This window comes from Nomascus leucogenys, chromosome 2 (assembly GCF_006542625.1).
Source record: "Nomascus leucogenys isolate Asia chromosome 2, Asia_NLE_v1, whole genome shotgun sequence".
Classification (NCBI taxonomy): Eukaryota; Metazoa; Chordata; class Mammalia; order Primates; family Hylobatidae; genus Nomascus; species Nomascus leucogenys.
The window spans coordinates 24,749,353-24,776,883 of record NC_044382.1 but is presented as its reverse complement, the minus strand read 5'-3'; the positions used below and the strand labels follow the sequence as shown (position 1 = coordinate 24,776,883).

General features: G+C 37.6%; 1 protein-coding gene across 4 annotated transcripts in view; it reads right to left on the bottom strand.

The window, feature by feature from the left end:
* Window positions 1-2,476: 2,476 nt before the first annotated feature.
* Window positions 2,477-27,531, bottom strand: part of FAM114A2 (family with sequence similarity 114 member A2) — a 45,681-nt gene continuing 20,626 nt past the window's right edge. For 3 of the 4 annotated variants that reach the window (XM_030826090.1, XM_003276557.4, XM_030826094.1), the window contains 6 exons: window positions 23,494-23,573; window positions 15,099-15,221; window positions 14,503-14,642; window positions 10,130-10,202; window positions 7,236-7,289; window positions 2,477-5,439 (listed from right to left, as the gene is read on the bottom strand). In XM_030826090.1, coding sequence (XP_030681950.1) covers window positions 5,305-5,439; window positions 7,236-7,289; window positions 10,130-10,202; window positions 14,503-14,642; window positions 15,099-15,221; window positions 23,494-23,573 — 605 coding nt within the window. In that variant the 3' untranslated portion in view covers window positions 2,477-5,304. The remainder of the gene's footprint in view (window positions 5,440-7,235; window positions 7,290-10,129; window positions 10,203-14,502; window positions 14,643-15,098; window positions 15,222-23,493; window positions 23,574-27,531) is intronic. The other variant, XM_030826098.1, reaches the window with a different exon arrangement.

The following is a 27,531-nucleotide window of genomic DNA, read 5'->3' as shown; positions in this document are numbered from 1 at the left end:
CAGGAACCACATATTCTGCATTTTGTTCTCCCAGCCCTTAACCCAGTTGTCTGGGAAGGAGTAACCTCTCAGTATATGTGCAGAACCCCAGTAAGATTCTGGTATAACATAGAGAACCCCACGCCAGGGATCAGAAGACCTGGGTTCAGGTCCAACTGAGCCTCCTACCAACAGTGTGACTTTGGGAGAGTCACTTCCTCCTACGAGGCATCAACATCCCTAGCTGTGAAATGAGAAGTTTCAACTATGTACACTCTAGAGTGCCTTCCTGCTCTATATTCTCTGCTGGTAGCAAAACAGTAGGCCACTCTTTGTTTTTTGCTTTAGTTCCTTTTCCCCTGCCTCCTCCTTCCTTTTCTTCCTTTATTTTTTCCTTTTCTTTCAGTCAACAAACATTTCCTACTACATGCCAGACCCTATGTCAGAAGCTGGGAACTCAATGGTAAGCAATATAAATGCAGAAAAAAAAGTACTTAAGTGTTTGTTGATTTACTGAACACTATAACTGCATACTATTCAATTCTTATTTTGAATGTTTGCTTGAACATACAAGCTAATTTTGCAGTTTCTATTGCTCTCAATGATATGCCAGTGAGAAGTAAAGGAAAACCCAATTGTACTGAACACTTAAAAGAAGTCCTACAATTCCGACATAAGCAGCTACAGAAATTATGTAGACACTTCAGGTTTAAACAGGTTTGGCTGAAACTGCCAAGGTCACTGCAACAGTTACCCAGGTGAGGATGGCTGGTAGAAACTCTGTAGCAAACTACCTCCATTCCAACTTACAAATGCGCTTTAAAAAATTAAACATATTGGTACATTCACAGTCAAGTTGGGAAAATGATTTCTTTTGTAATATAGTTTTTTATACCATTTGATGCTTTGGAGTGAAATCCCCCCTCCCTTCAAGAGTATGATGCTTTATCAGATTCCACATGTGAGAACTTGGTGTGAGCCCCTCTCCCCTTGGGACTGTTACATTAAACCTTATCAGACTCCCCATATGCGAATTACCAAGTTACCGACCTCAACTATGGACTTCAAAAATACATATACACTCAAGAGTTTAACAGGCACCAGGAGAGCTTAGGCAGGGTTACACTCTTGTCAGCCACTTCTCCAAACACAGAGAGCTCAGACTCTGTGCTCTGTCATCCTGTGACAGGATGACACCCTGTAGCCTTTGTGCTAATCTCTGAAAACTGGCCCTAGAGGGACCTCACCTGTTGCATGTGTCTCCACTGTGGTCAAGCCAGCTTCCCCCTAAAACCACTTGTAGAAAGGTGTATCTCAAACATTAACTAGACTTACTCTCCACAGAGGTCTGCTCCTATCCTAATTGAGCAACTGGACTTTTAATAATTTTGGAACTCACTATATGGTTAACATACCTCTTTTATACAGTATATTCCGTGAGATTTGTTCTCATTATTCTCCCCCTTTAAGCATTGTGAAGCTACAACATTCTCTATAGAAATAACCTATGTGATCTGTGAAATCATACTTTGATCACCTATTTCCACTATACAGAACAGCTTTATAACTAGCTTGAGAGCACAGAATGGCTAATGTACACAGAAAGAGACAAATGTGGGACTGACACAAGTAGAAATAGATGATGGTTTCACTCAATTTGCAGTTTCTGTATCTGTTCTTATAAGGGTAGGCCAGACACTTAAATGTCTGGTAAGTTCAGCATTGACTTGTGAGGGTGAAGTGACAGCTATAATGAATCTTTGCTTTTCGCTCAAAGGACAAATGAGTTGAGAGAATATTAGATTTTTTAAAAAACTGTCTTTAGGACTTGACTGGGGAAATGATAATTAAACATGAAGGGCCTTTGGGATTTGGCTGGATGATACAGTAACAGGGAAGAATGGGCTTCAAGTTAAGTAGGGAGGACCGAATGAACTAGTGTTTGAGGAACATCAAGGATATAGTCAGAAAGTCAGACCAGTGGGCAAGTTTCCAAATTCTCTTCATACAGTTGCCAGAGGCCTTTATGACATGTTAACTAAGAGGCTTATTATTTTTAGAACTTCCTCATTTCTCAAACGCTTTTTAAGTCTTTTATGAAAAGAGATATCATGTTGTGTTGTTAAGAAATAATAAAAGGGCCAGGCACAGTGGCTCACGCCTGTAATCACGCCTCAGCACTTTTGGGAGGCTGAGGTAGGTGGATCATCTGAGGTTGGGAGTTCGAGACCAGCCTGACCAACGTGGAAAAACCCTGTCTCTACTAAAAATACAAAATTAGCCAGGCGTGGTGGCACACACCTGTAATCCCAGCTACTCGGGTGGCTGAGGCAGGACAATCACTTGAACCCGGGAGGCAGAGGTTGCGGTGAGCCGAGATCACGCCACTGCACTCCAGCCTGGGCAACAAGAGTGAAACTCCGTCACACACACACACATACACACAAAGAGATAATAAAACATCTCAGTCTCTGACATTTGTGAAATATCACACTTGTTGAGTGCCCACTGTGGGTATAATTTTATTCTGGGTTTTCTCAACTGAAGAATTCAGGTTTAAAATTCAGAACACCTCTAGAAATACAGAAAAATGTCTATTTCTCAAATGGAGATATCAATAGCAACTACCTATAAAATAGCTCTCCCTCAAAAAGGTCGTTCATTAAAAACAAGTACAAAAGACAGCTTCCTTTTTCAGCAGTAGGAACCCACAAGATCTTGTTCTTTGATTACAGGATTGAAAAATTCACATTTGTACACCTAGCACTGATTTCAGATTCGTAGTAATGCCATCTATAAAAATTACAATTTCACATTTCAGAGGCCTGCCAACCTGGATATCTATGCTTTAAAAAAAAACTATCAAAAGCAAGTAAGGAAAATATGCTTGTCTTTAACACATTTCTAAGGTATTATGTAAAGGAAAATAAAAATTGTTTCATAGAGGTTTCTACTTCTTCCAGATCAAATTAATAAAGTCTCTCTTAATCACAGCCTTTTAAAATCTCAATAGTAGGAAAAGACGCATTTACCCTAGCAATACCTGAACATTTCACTTATTAAGGTTTTAAGTGAATTGGAAAGGCATATATTAGTAATTAGTGGTAAATCTTAGACACCAAAAATTTAAAGGGAAAATAGTACCAAAAGTGTAGCTGTTACCAAAAAACTACAACACTGTAACTACCCCAAATAAAATAATGAAGCACATACTATCCAAAAACCATCACCATAATCCAGCAAGTTCCAAAGTGATCTCTGAATTTACCTACTCATCTGTCATGAATGTTTATGTTTCTCTATGTCTACTGGATCAAGGAACCTTAATTCTTTTTCAGTATATTTTATGTGAAGAGTAGACAATTGTTACTCAGAATTGGGCTTTTCATCATTTCACTAGTGGTCCCTAACTTCATTAAAATAAATAAATATATATGGGGGGGTGGGGAAGCTAATGGGGAAGACGATGAGAAAAAAAGAGTTAGTTGAGTCATATTTACCTTATGTGAGACCTAAAGTTTGCCAAATTCAATGCTGAAATCTGAATAGGTGTATAAAAAGAGTTGTTACTCTCTCCTTCATATGTACACCCCATTTCTTGAAAGAAAAACCTTAAATACATTTCTAGGTTAAGGATTTAAAGCTGCCAAACTACCATTGTACAAGAGGCTGAACAGACAGTAGGCAGAGTGACCAGTTTCTAAACTTTGCCCTCAAGGGATACAGGTTCAGACACATCAACCAAGCTTGAGGCAACAATTCAGAACTGGTGATACCAGCCTTTGTAACCAGAAGGCAACTGTTTTTCTGAAACTTCAGAAATATTCAAGCTGGGAAGGGTGAAATTTGTCTTTAAAAAGGAATATTCAAAAACTTCTGATCATATTAAGACAGAATACAGGCAGAGTAACATTGTAGTGCTATTGGTATACCTTTTTAAACCAAATTTATTTCTCTTCCTTGCTTACTAACTGACTCCTGCCCCACAGAAGGAGATTACATAGAAACAGTCTTTATACTAATCTATGTTATGGTTTTGCTGTGCTATTTTTTTTTTTTTTGGTCTAAGTAAGGTATTAGGGCTCATGTTTACAAAAGTAAATGAAAGGATCAAATAACATGATTAATACATTTTATTACAAAGGTTTTAGAAGATGAAGGGCAGAGCTAACAAATTACCTTAATCGTTAAAAACCACAAAGTTGGAGAATTTTTTAAAAAAGAACGGATACCAAAATAGCTTTTAGGAAGAAGACAGCTTAATAGTCTCTTAAATTGCTAAAGAGAGAAAAAGAAAGCTTAAGATCTGGAGGATAAAAGTTATATCAAAAACATGCTAAAGAATACATTAAAACAAACAAAAAGGAATGAGGAAAAAATAAACTCTGTCTTAGAAGTTAAATCCTATCATAAATGAACATCATTTCTAAAGGACTATGGCCCACTTCAACACTCAAACAAAAAAAACCTCATTGCTAAAACAGCTTCAACATTCCTTTGGAGTTTGCTGTTAAAGAATTTATCCTGCAAATACGGTAGACACGAAACACATCCTGAAGAGACTCAGAATATCTGCAAACATAAAACTGCTTCTCTAAATTGCATTTACTGGCCTTCAATCCAGTAGAGTAGGGTTCAGCTATGACATGAAGTCTGTCATCCTGGGGAGGGGGAGCAATTTGAAGAAAAAGGGCACTTTGCTATAGTTAATTCATGTGGCTATAATAGTCTACAAGTTTCTCCTCAATGCCGAATATCTACTAAGAATTTAAAAAAGCATATGAAACTTTCTATTTCCAAGAATTCATGTGATAAAGGGTAATCATCACAGAGTTTACATATGCTCAGTTTTCTTAAAGCCATAGATTTTATTCCAGAAAGGAGAAAGTACATGGCATTAATAAACCACACATGCCATGAATTTTAGAACACTAAATTATTTTTCTCTGGCTTATCGACCAGTTATATCCATGGGCTGCAAATTATATCCATGACAAAATTGATAACATTTTGCAACATGTCAAAGAAAAACCAACATTTTTGCCTGAGTGTCCCACTAATCTTTATCTAGAGTTATTATTCTTGGACTTTCTACAAAAGTTTCTTTTCAAATAATTTATGAATTACAACAACTGGAAAGAATACTGTGAGGACCTGAAAACTTCAATCAAACACTGAAGGCAACAATCTTCCTCTTTAAACCATCTCTCCTGCCTGAATTTTTATATACTAAAATAACCCCACTCCTTCATTTCTGCAGGAGTAGCCAGAATAAGGTGGCATTCCTTGGCCGTCACAAGTCCCAGGTCAAAACGTCTCCATTCTTCAATGTTCTAACAAAGGCTTCTGGCCCTGCAGCTCATGCCTGTGTGATTCAATCTTGTTCTCAATGAGAGAGATCTCTAGTACAGGTAAGAGTAGCTGAAAGGCGTCCTGGATGTAGGAGGCACTGTTTGATGCCTGCCAGGATTGAAAAAACAAGAAAAAGAAAATATTAGTTATTTAAAAGAGAAGACATACTGTAAGACAACAAGGGAACAGATTAATTTTTGTAATCTAACTGAATTCATAGCCTGGCAAATAAGAGCAGTGACTTGGCCATTTTGGTAAACTCTATTATAGGGAGAAGAATCTAGCTCTTAAGATGATATGAGCACCAAAAGAGAACGTCAGCATTTTGTCCAACTTGCCCATCAGAAATGGTAGCTGTTTTTTGGCAACCTGCTCAGACTTGGCATTCAAAGCTTATGTATTCCTTTATTCAGTGGGGTAGATTCTGTCATGATGTTGTGGTCAATTACTGAAAGAGGCTTTCAGAAGGCTATAAATCCTACACCTATAGAATTTCTACCCCATTATGATAGCTCTTTTTCCATGGACTCAATGCGATCAGTGAGCACAATAACTGCTCACACACATAAACAAAGAATACTGCTTTCAAAGATGACAGTATAGACATATTTCTATCTTGAATAACATTTTTCAGAAGTGCTAGAGAATCATTACCCTCAGTTTGCTGGACTTCATTTATACTGAAAAGCCCTCACCTTTCAAAAGAATATCAACAGAGAGCTCATTACATTAAGATAAAAATGTATAATTTCAAAGACAAGAGTGTTTCAAATCTGTATGCAAAAAAAAATCCACTAAAAATAATCTCATATCAAGTGAGATTACCTTTTTAAAATTTATCAATGGCAAGTACTCCTATTTAAAATTCAGTGTGACATTTAATACTCAATTTCCCACACAAAAGGGACCTCGGATATCGTCCAGTTAAATCGCGTATGTTGCATATGAAAATAACGAAGTTTGTCACAGTCACACAACAAATCAAGGAAGATCCAGGGCAACATGGGGCTCCTGGTTTACAAAGTCCTTTCTACTGCACCACTCTGCCATTTACTAAATCACAAACTTATATTTTTAAAAATTATTAAAATGATCAAAATAGTTTCCCTGACTACTCGATTAAAACTGTGTAATTAAAGAATTAAAATCATTTCCTTGATGGTAATGTCAAAAGAATTTAAAACTAGAGGAGTTTGGCAGTTAAAACATTTCTTCAATTAACATCTAAAACTTAACTATCAAATACATTTTCTCCCCCCAGACTTACATAAACATGTTTTAAACAAATCATCAAAAAGTCTATGTTGTTTGCACGGTTAGTTTACAAGGTAGAGTTCTTAAAACATGGAATCCAGAAAACATCACATAGGGAGGTAATATAATCAGTCACAGGATCCTCTTTTCCATTGACTTAAACCATCTACCTTCTCAAATCTAATGGAATGATGAGGATAATGTAAACACTACCTTTCTGACAAAACAAAGCATGATTTCCTGGCAAGGAAATGACAAAATGTTTTGTTTTGTAACAAACCTCTGCATAAACTTTAGTCCTTTAGGAAGCAGTGCTTACCTGTTTCTAATTTTCAGCCCTTCATGTTTACCAGCTGGTATTCAGAAGGTGTTTCATTACTGTGAACCGTCCATTAAGCTGTCAAGGATTAGTACTAAGGAATGACAGTCTATTGCTTCTTCCAGTACCCTGCAGCTTCAACTGTATGCTTTGTAATTAATAAGGAAGGAATACACATCAAATATACACTATTTTGGTCATGTCTACATCAATATGGCTAAACTACCAATATGGTGAAAAAAATAAAAAAGCCAAAAACAAAAGGCTTCAGAAGAGTTAATTAGTACGTAATAACTTTGGAGTCAGAGACTTAAAAACAATTACTACTAACCTCTAAAAATACTGCAGTGATTAATGGGTTAAGGACGTCTGCCATTTCTTCGACCTGGAATAAAGAATACATTTTTAAGTGAGCAGAGTAGGTTAAATAACAGTAAGTGGAGTACGATCACACTTTAAAACACACACACACACCCATACATAAATAGTAAATATAAGCATAGAAGTCTGGACTGAGAGCAAAATGTCATCTTTAGAAAGTGAAATTGTAAGTTTTTTAAACTTCCTTCTTAATATCTTTCTGTGCTATCCATATTGACAGTGTATTGCTTTATACCTTTTTATTGACTTTAAAAAGTATCTTCATTTGACCACAAAACCTTAGAACCATTTTAAAACAAAATATGTAGATATGGAACATGTGCTCAAAAAATTCAAGGGTCTTTCATACAGGCCGTTTAGAAAAGTCTTATAAATAAACAATGTAAATTTAATACTTGTATGTGTCAGCATCTTATAGTTGATATGCTGGCTTAAAGTATCTTTATGGAACACACAGAAAGATTTGGCCTTATAAGATTAACTTCAGGAAACCCAGATCCTCTTGTCAAGAAAATATTACAGGGAAAAGTGAAGCTGTACCAAAAGATTATCCTTTACAGGAATAATCTAAACTCAAATTTTAAAAAATTAACTTAGGCCATGGTCTTAATTAAAACAAATGTAATGTTCACGACTAGGGCTTTAAAATAAACAAATACATAAAATTTAAGAACCCACAGTAATTTTGCTGCTACACTGAGACTGATATACTTACTATAAAGTAATTTTCATTTGCTTGTTTAAAATGTCCTTGATTTTATCCTAACTCATTATTACTGGTTTCTCAATCATCTTCCATAGCTCATACATCTTCATAAATTTTTACAATTCCAATTTTTAAAATCCCCAAAAGACTTTAGCTTTAACTACATCTCTCCAACCAGCTGGCAACTGCATACTGTGAGCACTGCCATAGTCTAAGTACAGAGTTGTTCTTTAAAACCAGAGTCAAAATCTGAAGTTTGAATTTTATCAAGGTCTATATTTCCATTATAGGTCTCAGAAGATAGCATAAAAAATACTGAAAACTTCATAAACAGAAGAGAACAAAAATTAATTAGAATTAGACACAGACAAGCTGATCCTAAAAGTCATATGAAAATGCACAAGGCCCAAAGCAGTCAAAAAATCTTGAAAATAAGAACAAAGTTGGAGGACTTACACTTCTTGATTCCAAACCTACTACAAAACTACAATATCACGACGATATGATACTGGCATTCGGATAAACATACAAATTAATGGACTAAAAATCAGAGTCCAGAAATAAACCCATATATCTATGGCCAACTGATTCTCAACAAAGGAGCCAAGACAATTTAATGGAGGAAAGAACAGTCTTTTCAACACATAGTACTGGAACAAATGGATATCCATATGCAAAAGCATGAAGTAGGGCCCCCTACCTTACTTACACCATACACAAAAATTAACTCAAAATAGATCACAGACATAAATGTAAGGGCTACAACCAAACTTTTAGAAGAAAACAGAGGAGTAAAACTTCACTGCAAAGGACACGATCAAAAAAGTGAAATGACAACTCATGGACTTGGAGAAATACGTTCCCATCAAAAATCTGATAAGAAACTTGTACTAGGAAAATTAAAAAAAAAAAAAAAAAAAAAACCTCCTACAAGTAATAACAAAAACACAAACAACCCAAGTTTTAAAACAAGCAAACTGCTGAAGTAGATATTTCTCCAGAGAAGCCAAACAAATAGCCAACCAGCACCTTAAAAGATGTTCAACATTGGCTGGGCATGGTGGCTCACACCTGTAATCCCATCACTTTAGGAGGCCAACGCAGGTGGATCACCTGAGGTCGGGAGTTCGAGACCAGCTTGGCCAACATGGTGAAACCCTGTCTCTACTAAAAATATAAAAATTGGCTGGGCATGGTGGCAGATGCCTGTAATCCCAGCTACTTGGGAGGCAGAGGCAGAAGAATCACTTGGACCCAGGAGGCGGAGGTTGCAGTGAGCTGAGATCGTGCCACTGCACTCCAGCGTCAGTGACAAGAGCAAAACTCTGCCTCAAAAAAAAAAAAGAAAGAAAGAAAGAAAAAAGATGTACATTAGGGAAATGTAAATCAAAACCACAATGAGATACTATTTCATACCCACTAGGATGGCTAAAATAAAAACAAACAATAATAAGTATTAGCAAGGATATGGAGAAACTGGAACCCTTACACACTGCTGGTGAGAATGTAAAACTGTGCAGCCAATTTGGAAAACAGTTTGGTAATTTCTTAATGACCCATATCACCCATATGACCCAGCAATTCCACTCCTATCTACCCAAGAGAAATGGGAACATATTCACATAAAAACATACATGCATGTTCACAGCAACATTATTCATTATAGCCAAAAAGCAGAAATAATCCAAATGTCTATTAACTGATGAACAAATAAAATGTGATATATATCCATAAGACAGATTTTTTGGTAATAAAAAGTATTAATACATGCTGCAATGTGGATAAGCCTCAAAAACACTATGCTAAGTGAGTGAAACCAAACACAAAATACCACATATTGTTTAATCCCATTTATGTGAAAGATGCAAAGCAGCCAAATCTATAGAGAGAGAAAGCAGATTCATGGTGCTTAGGGCTGGGAAAATGTGGAGTGAAAGGGAATGGGGATTGTATGAGTTTTGGGGAAGGCTCATGAAAATGTTTTAAAATTAGACTATGGAAATGGCTGCGCAACTCTGTAAATATACTAAAAACTAAAAACTATTGAATTGTACACTTAAAGTGAGCAAATTTTATGATATTTAAACTGCTAAAGAAACCAGACAAACATTATTGCAATAAGAGGCATGAATTCTTACCCCAGCAGTTGTTAGGCAGGTGGTGAACTCTTTAGACAGAGAGGACAACTCTTTACACAACACAATTGCCATCCTAGGAAAGAAAGGAAAAGTCAGAAACGTTTTTTCTTTTCTTTTTTCTTTTTTTTTTAAAAATAAGTTATACTTAACAATTGTCAGAAGAGAACAAATCACTCCTGGTACTAAGTGTGAAAGAAGAAAGCTTTTCAAGGAAGTAAATACAGTATCCCCCCTTATCTGTGGTTTCGCTTTCTGCAGTTTCAGTTACTCATGGTCAATAATGATCTGAAAATAATAAATTAAAAATTCCAGAAATAAATAAGTTTTTAATTGCACATCATCTTGAGTAGTGTGATGAAATCTCTCATTGTTTTCTCCATCCCACCCAGGACATGAATCATCCCTTTGTCCAGCATATCCACAGAACCCACTCATTAGTCAGCTATTAATATTAGCCATCTCAGTTATCAGACTGACTGTTGTGCTATCACAGTGCTTATATTCAAGTAACCCTTATTTTACCTAATAATGGACCCTGCTATGGTTTTGATATGTCCCCTCCAAAATTCATGTTGAAATTTGATTCCCGATATGGCAGTATTAGGAGGTGGGACCAAGTGGTAGGTGCCCTCATGAACAGATTAATGCAATATCACAGTAGTCAGTGAGTTCTCACTCTGGGGGAAATAAATTAGGTCCCAGAGAACACGTAGTTATAAAGCAAGTCCAGTCTTTCATGCAGGTCTCTTTGCACACACCCATTTGTCTTTCTGCTTCTTTACCATGTTGTGGAGCAGTACATGGCCCTCACCAGAAGTCAAGCAGATGCCACTGCTACGCTCTTGGACTTTCTAGCCACCAGAATCATGAGCCAAATAAGCCTATTTTCTTTGTAAATTACCCAGCCTCAGATATTCTGTTACAGTAACATTAAATGGGCTAAGGCAGCCCCTAAGCCCAAGAGTTGTGATGCTGGCAATTCAGATATGCCAAAGAGAAGCCATAAAGTGCTTCCTTGAAGTGAAAAGGTGAAAGATCTTCACTTAGTAAGAAAAACAAAAATATATGCTGAGGGAGCTAAATCTACAATAAGAACGAATTTTCTATCCATAAAACTGTGAGGAGAAAGAAATGCTAGTTTTGCTGTTGCACCACTAACTGCAAAAGTTATAGTTACAGTGTGTGATATGTACTGAGTAAGATGAAAAAAGCAAACTACTCATCTGACAGGAGACTAATATCCAAAATATACAAGGAACTCAACAATAAAAGAAAATCTCATTAAAAAATGGGCAAAGGACATCAATAGACATTTCTCAAAAGAAGACATACAAATGACCAACAGATACACGAAAAAATGCTCAACATTACTGATGTATCAATCATCAGGAAAATGCAAATCAAGACCACAGTGAGCTATCATCTCACCCCAGTTAGAATGGCTATCATTATTAAAAAGACAAAAAACGGTTGGGCATGGTGGCTCATGCCTATAATCCCAGCACTTTAGGAGGTCAAGGCAAGTGGATCACTTGAGGTCAGGAGTTTGAGAACAGCCTGGCCAACATGGTGAAACCCTGTCTCTACTAAAATACAGAAATTAGCTGGGCGCAGTGTGCATGCTTGTAATCCCAGCTACTCAGGAGGCTGAGGCAGAAGAATCACTTGAACATAGGAGGCAGAGTTTGCAGTGAACGAGATTGCGCCACTGCACTCCAGCCTGAGTGACACAGCAAGGCTCCATCTCAAAAAAAAAAAAAAAAAAATATTGATGCTAGCAACAATTCCAAGAAAAGAGAATTCTTATACATTGTTAGAATGTAAATTAGTACAACCATTACGAAAAACAGTATGAAGATTTTTCAAAAAATAAAACAGAACTACCAAACTACCGGGTATTTAGCCAAAGGAAAATAAATAAATAAATTATATCAAAGGGATACCTGCACCTGCATGTTTATTGCAGCACTATTCACAATAGCAAAGATACGGAATTAACCTAAGTCAGTTGACAAATGGATAAAGAAAATGTGGTGTGTGTGCGTGTGTGTGTGTGTCTATATATGTATATGTGTATATATATGTGTGTGTGTCTATATATGTATATGTGTATATACACACACACACACACAAATATAATGGAATATTATTCAGCTATTTAAAAAAAATGTCATTTGCAGCAGCACGGATAGAACTGCAGGTCATGAGGTTAAGTGAAACAAGCCAAGCACAGAAAGACAAACACCTCATGTTCTCACTCATATGTGGGAGCTAAAAAAAACATGATCTTACGGAAATAGAGAACAGAACAATTGTGATACCAGAAATGGGGAAAGGTGGGTGGGTGAGTGGGCGGGGATGAAGAGAAGTTGGTTAATGAGTACAAACATACGGTTAGATAGAAAAAAATAAATTCTAATGTTTGATAGCAGAATAGGGTGACTATATTTAGCAATAATATTTTGTATATTTCAAAGTAATGTAGAACACTTGAAATGATACCAACATATAGACATAATAAATACTCAAGGTGATGAATACCCCAAATACTCTGACTTCATCATTATACATTCTATGCATGTAACACTCACATGTATCCCATATATATATTATGTATCAGTAAAATATTTTTTAAAAAGACGGAAAAGGCATTAAATTTGTGGGTGGAAGACATGAACGGAAATGTGTTCCAAATAACGGCAATCAAGTTTGGTACTATCCACAGTTTCAGGAATCCACTAGTGGTTTAAAACATAACCCATATAGATAAGGGGGTACTACTGTATGCCTAAATCAGCCACCTGATGTATAAGAAGACCCATCTGAGCAGGCACTCATGCTACATAAAAAGGAAGTTCAGTCCTTAGAAAAACATTTCTCTACAAAATCCTCTAGAAAGCAGTATATGTTCAAGTTAAATCAAATAGAAAATAATTAAAATACGTTTTAAGGAGACAACGTCATACTCAAAAGACCCTACATTCCATTTAGAAAAGTTAAAATATGTATTAATTCTAAGAATCTCAGTTCTTAATAATCGTTACTAGTTACTGGGTGCTAATTATATGCCAGGCACCATGCTAAGGGATTTACATGTATCATTTCTAATTTTTACAACAACTCCAAAAGTAAGTGATTAGTCCATCTTTAATAATAGTTACCTAAAGTCTTGTGTTGCCAGATTTTATTTACTTAAAGTCTTTCAGGCAATGGGAACATATCAGTGAACTAGAAAAGTCCCAGTTTTCATGGATTTCAACTTACTTGCTAAATTAAGGATGAGACTATATACATATACATATATACACACACACGTATACATATACACACATATATATTCATATACATATAAGTACTACGTGGTGATATAAGCTAAGAAAATAAAGCAGAGTAAAAGGACAGAGAATGGTGGAAGTTGCTATTTTAGACTTTGTGGTGAGGGAAGGCTTTTCTAAAAAGGTGGCATTTGAGTAGACTTGAATTCAGAGAGGCAGTGAACCCCATTTCAAAGAACATTCCAAGTAGCAGAAATAGCCTCTTTTGTACAGAACAGGCTCCTTTTAGGGTTGTGAGTTTCTCATCCTTAAGGATGTTCAAGAAGACAAATGAGCCCCCTATTATGGGATGCTATAGTGGGATGGTGATGGTGCAAGTAAAGAGGAAGTCTGCAGAAGACTGACAGCCCCTCCTAGTTCTAACAATGGGCACTCTCATACATTTGTTTCCAATGAAAACTCTCATTATTTTAATGAAGACATTTGCTTAGAAACTACTGGGCCTTTTCTTCCCTACCTATGATTATCTATACTATTTTTGAAAATTTTTTGTACAAATCAGCAATATAATGAGAAAAAAAGAATGGGTTCAGGACACTCGGTCAGACCTGAGTCTAAATCCCAGGCCATACAACACAGACAGATTACTTAACTCCTCTAGTTTGCATTTCCTCATGATTAAAACTGGACTAATCACTTACTTTTGGAGTTATAAAAATTAGAAATTATACATGCAAATCCCTTAGCACGGCACTTGGCATGGTATAAAATTAGCACTCAATAATAACTATTATTAAGAACTGAGGTTCTTAGAACTCTTCTCTGTTTTCACTTATACCAAATTCCGTTCCTATTAAAACTAATCTGTAAAGAAATAGTTTTCAGAGCATGAGTTGGTTAATAAAAAGGGCAGATTTATAATGTTGATTTATCATGGTTCAATGAAAAGAAAAAAACAACTAAAATGAACAAACCATCTAATATGTGGACGGGTGTGACGTGAATGGTTTCTTGAGAGAGACGTTTATAAAACTTCGGAAACAGGCCAAGAAAACTCCTGCAATTTGCGTCATTTAGAGGAATTCTCATTACACTTACTGGGAAAGAGTTTGGCTCCTTTCTATGGCTGTCACTTCCTGCTTCCTGCCATGCAGAACCAATGCAGCTGTTTTGTGGAATAGTTCAATTGAGCAGGCAGTCAGTTCAGCTAGGCTCCGGATTGCAAACGCATGGATATCCTGGATGGAAAAACAAAACAAAGCATAGCAAAACAAAACATTTGGTGGAAAGATACCACCTTACTTCTCTCATACTACAGGATTTGTAGCAGAGACTAATAGTTGCCTTCCAATAAAGAGTGTCTTCTTCTTCCACAGTAGTGATGTAATTTTACAGCTGGGCTCCCCTGAAGTCAGGTGTGACCAAGTAACTAAGTTTTGGCCAAATGATTTAGATAACAAGTGTCAGGTGGCAGTTTCTGGGACCCTTCCTCATGACAAAACACATGTGCATCCTTTCTCTTTTTTTTTCTTCACTCCTCCTTTAATCTTATAGTCTGGATCTAAGCTGCTACAATCCTAGATCACAAGGTTGAAATTATGGATAGCAGTGTAAAAATAGGAGCCTGGGTCCCTGATTGTGATACGTTCCAAATCTACTAAAACAAACAAAAAAGCCTTAGTTGCTTTGGCTACCTCTATTGAATTTTTGTTGACTTGCTCAGTATTTTCTGCTTCTGACTGTTTTTCTCCTTCTTCATTCTCTGCTAATGGCTTGGTCAGAGACTTCCTGATCCATTCGTGGGCGGTATTTCTTGCCTAAATAAGAAAAATATTGGCCATCAACAATTCAATTCAGTTTACCAAAATTACTGTGCACCTACCAGGAACACAATAGCATCCTAGAAGTAAGGGCTCCTGTTCTTACCTGAACATACCATCTAGCTTTTCAGTCCTTATCCTACTAGTCTCAGCAATACTTGTCACTGTGGTCCATAATTCCTTTTTGAAATTCTCTAATTGGTAGTTTTTGTTTTGTTTTGTTTTGTTTTTGAGATGGAGTTTCACTCTTGTCACCCAGGCTGGAGTGCAATGGCACAATCTTGGCTCACTGCAACCTCTGCCTCCTGAGTCCAAGTGATTCTCCTGCCTCAGCCTCCCGAGTAGCTGGGATTACAGGCGCCCACCACCACGCCCGGCTAATTTTTGTATTTTTAGTAGAGACGGGATTTTGCTAGGTTGACCAAGCTGGTCTCGAACTCCTGACCTCAGGTGATCCCCTGCCTCAGCCTCCCAAAGTGCTGGGATTACAGGCATGAGCCACTGCACTCGGCCTCTAATCAGCTTTTTAAAAAACCAAGGTATAATTTACATACAGTAAAGTGCACAAATCTTCAGAGTATGGCTTAAGAAATGTTTATATGTGTATATGCCTGTGAAACTGTGATCAAGATATAGAATATTTCCTCATCCCTAAAAGGTCCCTTCATGTCCCTCCCTTCCTAGCCAATACTATTCAAACCATGTCCCCCTCCTCCTGCCCAACGACAACCCCTCTTCTGCTCACTATAAATAATTTTTCCTAATCTTAAAATGCATAAAAACAGAAATATAAGTTCATTCTAATTTGTGTCTGGCTTAAGCACAACATAATGTCTGATTTATCCATGTTGTTGCATGTATTAGTTCATTCATATTAACTGCTGTGTAGTATTTCATTTTATATACAGTCATGCACCACATAATGATGTTTGGGTCAACAACAGACCACATATATAATGGTGGTCCTGTAAGACTGTAATACCTTATTTTTACTGTACCTTTTCTATACCATTGTGTTGCAACTGCCTACAGTATTCAGTACTGTAACATGCTGTACAGTTTTGTACAAGAGCAATAGGTTAAACAATATAGCCTAGGTGCGTAACAGGCTACATCAGCTAGGTTTGTGTAAGTACACTACACTCTCTGACTCTGATATTCGCCCAATGACAAAACGGCCTAATGATGCAGTTCTCATAACATATCCTCATCATTAAGCAATGCATGATTGTATATATCACAATTTATCCATTCTCCTGATAATGAATCTAGTTTTCTTTGGTTTTTGTAACCTCAACTTTCTTCTGTCCTCCTCTGACCTTTATGATCATTTCTCCTCAGTATCTTTTATATATTGATCCTAATTGGCCAGTCTCTTAAACGCCAATATTATTTGGAGGTCTAGACTTCACTCTTTGTCTCATCCTATTCCCTCTCCATCCATCCTATGCCAGTGGTTTTAACTATCCTCAGCCTGCTGTTGACTCTTAGATCCTTATTTCTAGCCCTGACCTCTCCTGAAAACTTATTCCAAATGCCTGCTAGACAAAATACTCGGCAGGCATCACACATACAACAAGTAAAAACTTTGAACTCATTGTCTTTCTCTTCTTACCCCCACATTTTTCAATCTCTTTTATTTCCCAAAGTTTTAGAGGTGCCACCAGGTACCAGTCACCTGAGCCAAAATATAGGGGCCATCTTAGATTTTTTTCTGCTCCAACCCATCACCAAGATGGTCTGATTTTATCCCAGCCCCTCATCATCCTCTTCCCATCTTCCTCCTCCCTATTACCACTAGAGTTTAGATACACTTCATGACTGGTCTCTCTGCTTCTGATCTGTTTATCTTAAATCTATCTTCCATAATGCTACCAGTGATCTGTCTTAAGCCCAGGGCTGACCATTCCTCTTTCCTTCAATGGCTCCTCATCAACTAGATCATGTTCTTTATATGATGTAACAGGTCTCCATGACCTAGACCCTACCTACTTTTCCAGCCTCATCTCTTATCATTTTCCACTTTATCTTCTGGTAAGAATGACCTCTACTGTACTTGTTCTTTCAATCCTCTACCCAGACATCATCTCTTTCAGGTAACTTAAATTCAGAACTTAACCAAATATAGTAGAATTATCTGTTTCCTAACTAAACTTTGTATTATAGGATAGCTAGAGAGTGTTTTATTTGGCTTTGCATACCCAGTGTCCAACACACTGTGAAAAACATCTACTGTTTTGGATATGGATATGACCAGTATCCACATCTCCTTTCTTTTGGTGGCAGGTTCTAGATTCTCCTTAGTTCATACGACCTGAGTGCAGCTGCTTCCATCTTTTGGCTCCAAAAGTTGGCAAACCATTCAGATTTAGCTACTGAGAATACTAATACCCCTGTCCACACAGTAAGCGGTTCATAGATTAAAACATAACCCAGTCAGATCAATGGACATCAGTCCCAGGACATCTGGTAAAATTATCAGCAAAAAGAAGTGTTCTTTCAGTAGGAGTTACTGAAATGAAAAAAAGTCACCCACCCTGAAGCTGCCAATGGTCATTTTACCACCATATGGAAAAGCTTCCCTAAGAATGCAGCCAGAACAAAAGGAAGCAAGCTGAAAGACACAGATAGGGATAGAGATAGGTTCCTGAATAGAGCCATGCCTGAAGCCAGTTCTGCTCCCTGATTTTCTATTTTCTTGAGCTACTGAATTCCCCTCTTTTAAATTAGTTTCTGTTATTTTTTAAGTTTCCTGAGTTTCTGTCATTTGCAAGTGAAAGAGTCCTGGTTTCTCAGAAACTGTTTATTACCATCTACTTTATTAACTTTACATACATAGAATGTGTTCACAGCTGTCATGAGGTAATAGGAATCCAGAAAAGACTTTGAGAGTCATTCTAACTGAGAAACACAGGTTTTATTACACATACAGTACTGGAGTTAGGCCTTGAAGGATCAGTAAGTGGGGCTACACCCAAGGCTACCTGAATGAGCTAAAGCAGACCTGTGTTCCCAGAATTTCACTGTAGGGTTCTTTCCCTATATCCTCCCACAAAAACATTCAGGAACAATCTAGCTCTGATCTATACCTTCCCATTACTTAAGCATTAACCTCTCAAATTCAAAACACCAAAGAGCATGAACTATATAAAGGTTTGGAAACAGAAAAATGCAAAGTGTGTAGGCAAACAGTGAGATATCTAGCAAGACCAAAATATAGGATACAGGCATTTTACTCATTCACTCATTTATTGCAAATATGTACTAACACTGTGCCAGTGCTGAGGATTCAATGGTGAATAATACAAACTAGGAGCCTGCTCTTCTCTCTCCTAATGAGGCAATTAGCAAGCAAACAAACAAAAACATACATAAAGAAAATAAAATGGAGTAACGGTGAGTATGGGTAGAAGGTGGCTTGAGTTTGGGTGGTCAGGAAGGGTCTCTGAAAAGTTATGTTTCAGCTGAAATCTGAAGGAATTGGCCATACAAATAGTCAGGCAAAGAGAGTTGTAAGCACAGGGAAATCAGCTTGGTACACCTGAGAAACAGAACAAAGGCCAGTAAGGAAGAATATAGAGGATGGGGAGTGTGACAGAAAATTAGGTTGGAGTAGTGAGATTTACAGAAGAGAACACTGAGAGATGAGGCTGGAAAGAATCATAACAGTTGACTAATAATACAAACAGTATGTTAAATTCTTTGCAATATCTTTGAAGAGACAAAATGAGTAAAAAAATGGATTAATTTATCTGAGGTTAAAAAAGAAAAATGGAGAGTGATAGACCATATAAAAGAAAAAACTGATACCATAAATTTAATATAGCCAAAGGAGATTTTTTTTTTTTTTGATATGGAGTCTCTGTCGCCCAGGCTGGAGTGCAGTGGCATGATCTCAGCTCACTGCAACCTCTGCCGCACTGGTTCAAGCTATTCTCCTGCCTCAGCCTCCTGAGTGGCTGGGATTACAGGCACCTGCCACTGCGCCTGACTAATTTTTGTAGTTTTAATAGAGACAGAGTTTCACCATCTTGGCCAGGTTGGTCTTGAACTCCTGACTTCGTGATCTACCCATCTCAGCCTCCCAAAGTGCTGGGATTATAGGTGTGAGCCACCGCGCCAGGCCAGGAGATATTTTTGTAGGCACAGAGCATACCCAAAGTGACCTCTCTTGTAATAAATATATTAAGTGAAATCATCATGAACTATTGTGCCAACTCAAGGTAATTTATTATCCTTTTCCAAAATTATTAATGTCATCCACACCCACAATTCAGTCTGGAACTTCCCACTTGTTGAGATCTGCAGATCTCAAAAGGTACCTGTGAACTTGGCTTCTCCAAAAGCTTATTTATTTCCAACAGAAAAATAATGAGGCCCAGAGAAGAAAATGAATTTGTCCCAGGCCACATCACATGTGAGTATTAGAACAAGAATCAGAATCATAGAATCATATTCCCGGACTCCTAATTCAGTGCTCTTTCCCCTACATCACAGCCTGCCATATAAATCTTTTGAGGGCCAATGGTTAAGGCCTTAATCCTTAATCAATCTACATCTTAAGTCTCAATGCCTAAAATTTAAACAATCTGAAGATTGCTTTCAGAGAATGGCGAGAACTGCCAGACAGATAAGGAGTTACTGGTCTTACAAAAATATGTATTAATGTGATCTCTCATTAAGCACGTAAACTATGTCTTTTTCATGATTATTTCCCTAGCACCTAGCAAATTACTAAGCATAATAAAGGTTTATTGAACATATATATATATTTATTGAACAGCTACATGTAGAGGACATTGGGCTGTCTTCTGTGGAGCCATCAACAGTGAGCACTTATTTACTATTGAGCCAGGCCCTTTGTAAGAGCTTTGTGTGTGTGAACACATTTAAACCTCACAGGAACCCTACATTATTACAACTCACCTCACAGATAGAGAAAAATGAGGCTCACAGAGGTCAAGCAATTTGCTAAAGGTCACACAGAAAGTAATACGTAGTAGAGCTGGAATTTTAAGGAATAGGTATGTACATATCCTGCCTTCAAGAAATTTAAGCTTCAGGATAGGAGGTAAGATACACATATTTTTTAAAAACTATGATAAATTTATAAAAATACCTATGCACAAGGCTAAGTGAAAAAAGCAGAGCGCTAAAGAACAAATACAGTATGCTGACTTTTCCATCAGAGGAGATAAGAAAATATATCTGCTTATCTTTACAAAAAGAAACTCAGGAAGGATAAGCCAGAAACAAGAAAGATGAATACCTATAAAAACAGGAGAATGAAGTGGAAGGGAAGTGGGACGGAGAGACCTGAGTATATTTTTTGTGCAGTTTGATTTTTGGAAGCGTATTAATACTCTACATATTCAAAAATAAAATTAACATACAGGGCAGCAAATAAAACAATTTTTTGTAGGTTACTTTTACAGTACAGGTCAAGTATCCCTTATATGAAAATCCAAAATTCTCCAAAATTTGAAATTTTTTGAGTGCCAACATGATGCCACAAGTGAAAAATTCCACACCTGACCTCATGTGATGGGCTGTAGTCAAAATGAATTGAAAATTTTGTTTCATACACAAATTTTTTTAAAATATTGTATAAAATTATCTTCAGACTATGTGTATAAGGTATACATGAATATAAATTCTGTGATTAGACTTGGATTGCATCCTCAAGATACAGCACTATACGCACGCGTGTGTGTGTGTGTGTATTTGTGTGTGTGTGCAAATACTCCAAAATCCGAACAAAAATCTGAAATCTGAAACACTTCTCTGTTCCAAGCATTTTGGATAAGGAATACTCAATCTACAGTATAGGCAAGGCAATAAAACCATTTCAGATACATCTCATAATTAAGGAAATGTGCTAATATTGTTGGGAGACAAGGTTCCTACTGTAGAAGGGAGATACACATGTGTAATGGGGAAAGGCAAGGAAAAACCCTGTAGGGATGGATTCAAATTGGAATTATACTGTGTGTGAAGTCATGATTTCTAAAATACATATAGGTGTACATGTGCACATATGTATCTACATACATAACACATATAGGTGTATATGTACCTGAGTATATTTTCTAGCTCTGCTGACAGCCTAGGATCAAAGCCATGCCAGTGGCAATGAGTACACTTAGTACCCAGGTCTTGGTCTATAAAACCAAAAAGGAATGAATCATGCTTTCTCCAAGAAATGTCTGGTTGCGGGGGTGGGACACAGAAGGCATAAGATGAGTCTAGAATATCTTGTTATGCCAGAAAATAAGGAAGCGCCCAAAAATGATAGAGGCATGCCACCTAGGAGCCAGCTTGAAAAGACAAATTTGAACATCAAAATAATTAAGGACAGTGATGAATTACAAGCCAATGGGGAAAAAGCAGAACTCCATGAAAGCATACTGATAACAAATAAAAAAAGAACAAAATGGAGAAGAAAGGGGAGGTCATGACTATTCTAGAATGCTGAAAGCCAACTGGTAAATCTTCACATTAAATATTGGTGCCAGAATCATAAATAAATGCTAGATTTAGGAGAGAAATTATGATGAGTAGCAGAATATTTGTATGGTCTTACAGTATCTCCTCACAGAAAGTTTATTAGCAAGATAGGAAAATAAATTGTAACTCTACAGAAAGAAATCAGACAACACATCACCAATAAGGAGCAGATGGATATCATGTACCTTTAGATGTGATACCTGGGGCAGGACACACCATCACTTATGGAGTATTTTGGCCAGGAATGTATAAACTGACATTAATCATGAGAAAGCATTAGAGAAACTCCAAAGCTTGTTTTTCAAAAACGCCAACGTCATAAAAGACAAAAAGACAAAAAAAGGCTGAAGAACTATTTTAGATTAAAGGAAACTAAAAGTACACGGCAACTAAATACAATTCGTGATCATGTACTGGCTCCAGTGGTAGAGGAAAAAGTCTGATATTATTGGACATTATTGGGTCAACTGATGTAACTGAAATATGGAAAATAGATTACAACAAATTAGTACAACAAAAGTACTTACGTTAAATTTACTGAAGTTGATAGCTATACTGTGGTTATGTAAGGGAATATCCCTATCCTTAGCAGACACATACTGAAACATTTAGAAGAGCAATAATGTTTACAATTTACTCTCAAGTAGTTACAAAAATAATCTGTTTATCTACATGTGTATACATGTATTTACACAGAGAAAGAACATACGTGAAAGCACAAATGTTTGAGCAAATGAGGTAAATATTAACAGTATAGGATTTGCATAAAAGGTATACAAATATTGTTTGTGCTACTCTTGTAACTTTTCTCTAAGTTTGATATTATTTCCAAAATAAAAAGCACTATAAGATCAAAAGTGCTTTAGTAAAGTGTTACAGTAGAGGTGAGGGAGATGAGCTGCCTGGGGATGATCTAAAAAAGCTTTCTCAGAGAATGTAGCATTTTCCATGGGCATAGGAGAGTGGGATAACACACCAAACATCATATTCCTTGCCCTGGGGGATGGAGACAAGGTGACTGAGTTGACTATGCAATAGCTCTCACCTCTCTCTGGCCAGGAAACAATGTGCACCTGCAGCTGACTGGTCCTGAAATGCTTCTCAAGATTGGTAGAGGTGGGTAAAGAGGTAGCAAGCAATCCATGACCCAGTGAACAGTGTCCCAAGAGCAGGCACTGGCTTATACTTGCCACAGAACCTCCCTACCCACTCTGAGCTTTGATTAAAGTCTCTCCACATTCCAGATATAAGAAAATAGTTCTGGAATCAGCACCAAAAATAAGGGCCTTGGTCATAATACTCTCTTATTTCCACAGGCCAAACAGTCATTATCTGAGTCACTGGGCTCTGGGTAATGACAACCTCTAATCCCTATGGGCAAGGCCACATATCATCTCTAAATCATTCAGACCCCTGAGAACAGTGAGTCCTCAACAGAGTCTCACCCATTGGAATCATGAGGCTGGTCAGCACTGCCAACTTTTAATGACCAACACTGTAGACTAAATTAAGTTTTCAGATAAGCAAAGCATCCCAAATGAAAACAGGTGAGGATGGGACATGTGTTGTGGGGCAGATGTGGGTTCAACACACTAACCTGGAGGAGCAAAAGGCAAGTAGATGCAGAACCCAATTCTGGGTATAATAAGAATATACCCTCGATTTTGGTGACACCTCTGCCAGGAATTTATAATCTTATGCTCTTTATCCACTACATTCTTACAAGTAAAATAATGAAAACCACCAAGAAGCAATAACTTACCCTGGCAAGTTTCTCTGGTTTGGAGGAAACGTGCAGCTGGGAAAACAGCTCTGTTATGTCCTTGGTAAAATCTTCATCCCCTAAAAAACCAAGTCCCATATAAAACACTCCAGAAAGACTGCTGAGGATCACGAGGTGGCAGGCAAGGAGGAAGAGGAGAGGAGTGGTAATAGCAGCAGCAGTAGTAGTAATAACAACAGTAGCAGCAGTAATGTACATGAGCATGGTGCTTTAGTGCTTATAGAATCCTTTTATGTATATTATATCAATAAATGCTTCAATGGACTTGAGAGAAAAGTGCCATTATTCCATGTTAGAGATGAAGTGATTAAGGCTTGAAGACATTAAGTGACTTCCCCAAGACTGCATAGCAAAGATTAGTAGTCAAACCTTAGTCTTCCTACTCCCAGTCCAAATCCTGTGCTGTGCTTTTTGCATTACATCCAGAGCATGAATATAGAAATAGTGACAGCATAGACTAAGCAAGTACTGTACATGCGCTTCCAAGAAAGTGGAATTTAAGTTGGGACATCAAACTTGAGTACAAGTTAGCCAGGAGAATAGGAAGAGTTTCAGGCAGAGAAACAAATGTAAAAGGCCAAAGGTTAAAGAAAGTATACCAAGAAGTTTAATATGATTGAGAGTATCTAATGTAAGGGGGAGAAGTGTTAAGCTAGAAAGTTAAGATCCAGATAATAAAGGCCATATAATCGATGGTGAAGAATTCAAACTTTATAACGAGGAAGTGAGGAACCACTGAATGGTTTTAAGCAGAAACAGAATCATATTTAAATTTTAGAAAGATCACTTTGGTGGCTGGGTGGAGAATGGATTAGAAGGCGGAAAAGAAGGGAGGCAGGCTGAGGTAATAATCTAGGATCCAGGTAAGAGAAAATGGTGGATAAGAAGAAAAGAGGATCAATCATTATGCATCCATAATAATTAAAAATAAAAAGAAGAGAAGCAAAGGGGATTCCAGAATGTTGCAAGGATGGTAAGGAAGCTGTTGGAGTTAGTCTTGTGAAAGATGATGGAGAATCAGGAACACTTACAAAGAAACAAACAAGCAAATGGGTGACTCAAGATCAAAAAGCAATTAGCAAATCAAATCAGTGGGAAATGCTCTCTTTCCCTCTCCACTCATCTGAATCCTATACACTCCCCACTTTGTGGTCCAGCCCAAGGCTTCTCTGCAACATGGAATGCAGAAGAGAACTCTTGTACATAGAAATCTTCTAGCAATCTACTTACAGGCCATAGAGTATTTCTTAATTCACTATAGTTTGCCAGGGCAAATCATTACTGCTTCATACTCAGCATCTTCCCTAATATTCTCAGGAATAAAACAGTGTATCTTGGCTCTTCTCTCTCCATCCACTATCCTTTTGTCCCTCTCTCTTGGTGTTTAAGGCAGAGAATTAAATGATTTAGCGATCTCAGGTATAATAAGGTTTGGGAAAAGCTGATCTCACTAACTGATACAACTCTTCCTACATAACTCATCTAAACAACTGCTAATAATATCCTACTATTTAGGCAGACATTTTGTTTTCTCAAGTAATTTATAATTTGGATACAAGGGATGAATCTGAATCCATAGTGGGATGCATATACCCAAAGAGGTTCGCAAAATAATTCAATGGAGGGCAGGAAAAAAAAATGGACTTTTTATTTATAGAGATTTATCTCATTCTATTAAAAATCCTCTTTTAGGGTATATTTTAGAATGTAAATTATACATTATTATGGTAGTACATATAATTTATATGATTTACATATAAATTACTTATATTCACATATAATTTATATGAATTTACAGATTATATAATTTATAAACATCCAAATACCCAAATATTATGTCTGAATGTGAAACACTGCTTAGAGTTGTGATAAAAAAATTTTGAAGATTACTGTCATCTACTCTTTAGAATTGAGTAGAAAAAGTAGTTATTGCATTAGAATAAAAATGTATAAGGATGGAAAAGAGACTGGTTTAGTGCTTTGGAGGGACTCTGGAGAAGGGCTGGAGTCTTTCAAGCAGGAAGACTCCTGAAAAAAGGAATCAGGTACCTATGGTAGGGGGCAAGAGCCCAGGATGCTCATGGAAAATGAAGATAACCAACATCATCACCAGAACCAGGTTCTATGATATTCTCTCCCCTCTGATACCACCACTTTTTTAAAAAACAGCTTCATAGAGACAGAATTAAATACTAAGGTCACTATTGCATTCTCAACCAAAATCACTGAGGAAGGCTGGGGCACAGTGAGTGGTGGGGGGAATCCAGTGCTATCTTTTCAGAGCTCTGATCTCTGGTGAACAAGTAGGAGAAAAAAATAGCATAGACACAAATCCATCTGTTTAGAAAACTACTTGGAGTTCTCTGAATGATATTTAAAGACTGAGATTTCTGATTACTATGCAAAGCCAGATGTTGAGTAAATTGAACAAATACTGTTAATGGCACTACAAACAAATAACAAGTTTATAAATAACTGAGGACTGCCATGTCAAGGCTTGATTAGGAAATTAGGAACAATGGAGCAACTTAAGAAAATCAAAATTAATTTCTTGGTTTCCTGCTAAGACTTTTAAAATGCATATTTTTACCTATTTATTTATGCCCTCCTAATAATGAAAGTAATAATAGCTACATTTGTTGAGCGCTTACTATATGCCACATATTAAATATAGTATTTCATTTAATCCTTATAACTTGAGAGGAATTAGCATACTCTCCTTACAGGTGAGGAAACAGAAGCTCAATGTTAAGTAACTTCCCAAAGTCACATGGCTTAGTAAATCGCAGATCTTGATTTTGAATCCAAGTCTAATTCCAAAACCCATCCTTTTATTCACCATGCTATACTGCCTTCTCAATATCTCAAGGCAGCTTTAGAAACTTGTATTCAAGAACCGTTTTCCAATCAGGACAAGTACCTTTACATAGAATAAGGTATCATTTAACAAGATGCTATATAGCCAGCCAGTTTGACTTCTTAGGACACAATGCAGAACACAAATGGAAACAAAAAAGAAAAAGTCCTGAAAGTAGGAGAGATCATGGCGGACAGGAGGCAGGAAGAGATTTCAGCTCCCACTTGGATGGACGGAGCAGTGCGTGGAGGCTCGCATCGTAAACTTCTGCTCCAGAATGACTACAGGAATATGTTAGGAAAGCCAAGAGAACCCATATACCCTCTGAAGGAAGTGGATTGCTCCTGCAGGACCCGGGAGACATCTCAAATACTGTGAGTGCCCAAATAGTGTGCAAGTGGGAAGGGAGATCATCTGCCCCAGAACACACACCCCACTGGGAACCTGAGAGTCTAGATTATGGGAGACAAATCTGACCTTACTGGAGCTGAGTCAATTTAGAGAGCCAAGTGAAATACAGGGGTAGAGGAAGCAGTAAAAAAACCCCTGTGGGCTCGCTGGGTCCCCTAGCAAGCAATTTCCACCTTGCCTCACAGGGGTCCTTCGGGAGAATGGCCAGAGGCCCTGGGAAAAGGCCACAGAGAGAAGGAAATCTCCAGTTGAACTTTGTAACAACTGGAACTGATGGAGAAGTCTCCTGACCAGAACTTAGGAGAGGGCATGAATCCAGTGTATGGACTCCACAGGCAGGGGGGAAATGAAAGTCCTACTTGCTTTCACAGCTGGGAGGTGGGTAGTCTGGGGCAAGTTCTCAGCCCTGCTTGCCCACTGCCTGGAAACAGACTCAGTGTGGTTGGGGAACAGGCACAGTGAGAGTGAGACTGGCCCTTTGGGTTGCATGGAAAAGCCTGTGACTGCTGGCTTTCCCCCACTACCCTGACAACCTGCATGACACAGCAGAGGCAGCCATAATCCTCCTAGGAACATAACTCCATTGACGTGGACCTCATCCCCATTCCCCACAGCAGCCACAGCAAGACCCGCCGAAGGAGAGTCTGAGCTCACACACCTAACCCTGCCCTTCCCACCCTGATAACTGAAGAGAAAGAATATATACTCTTGGGATTTGTAGGACCCTGCTCACTGCCTGTTCCTCCCCA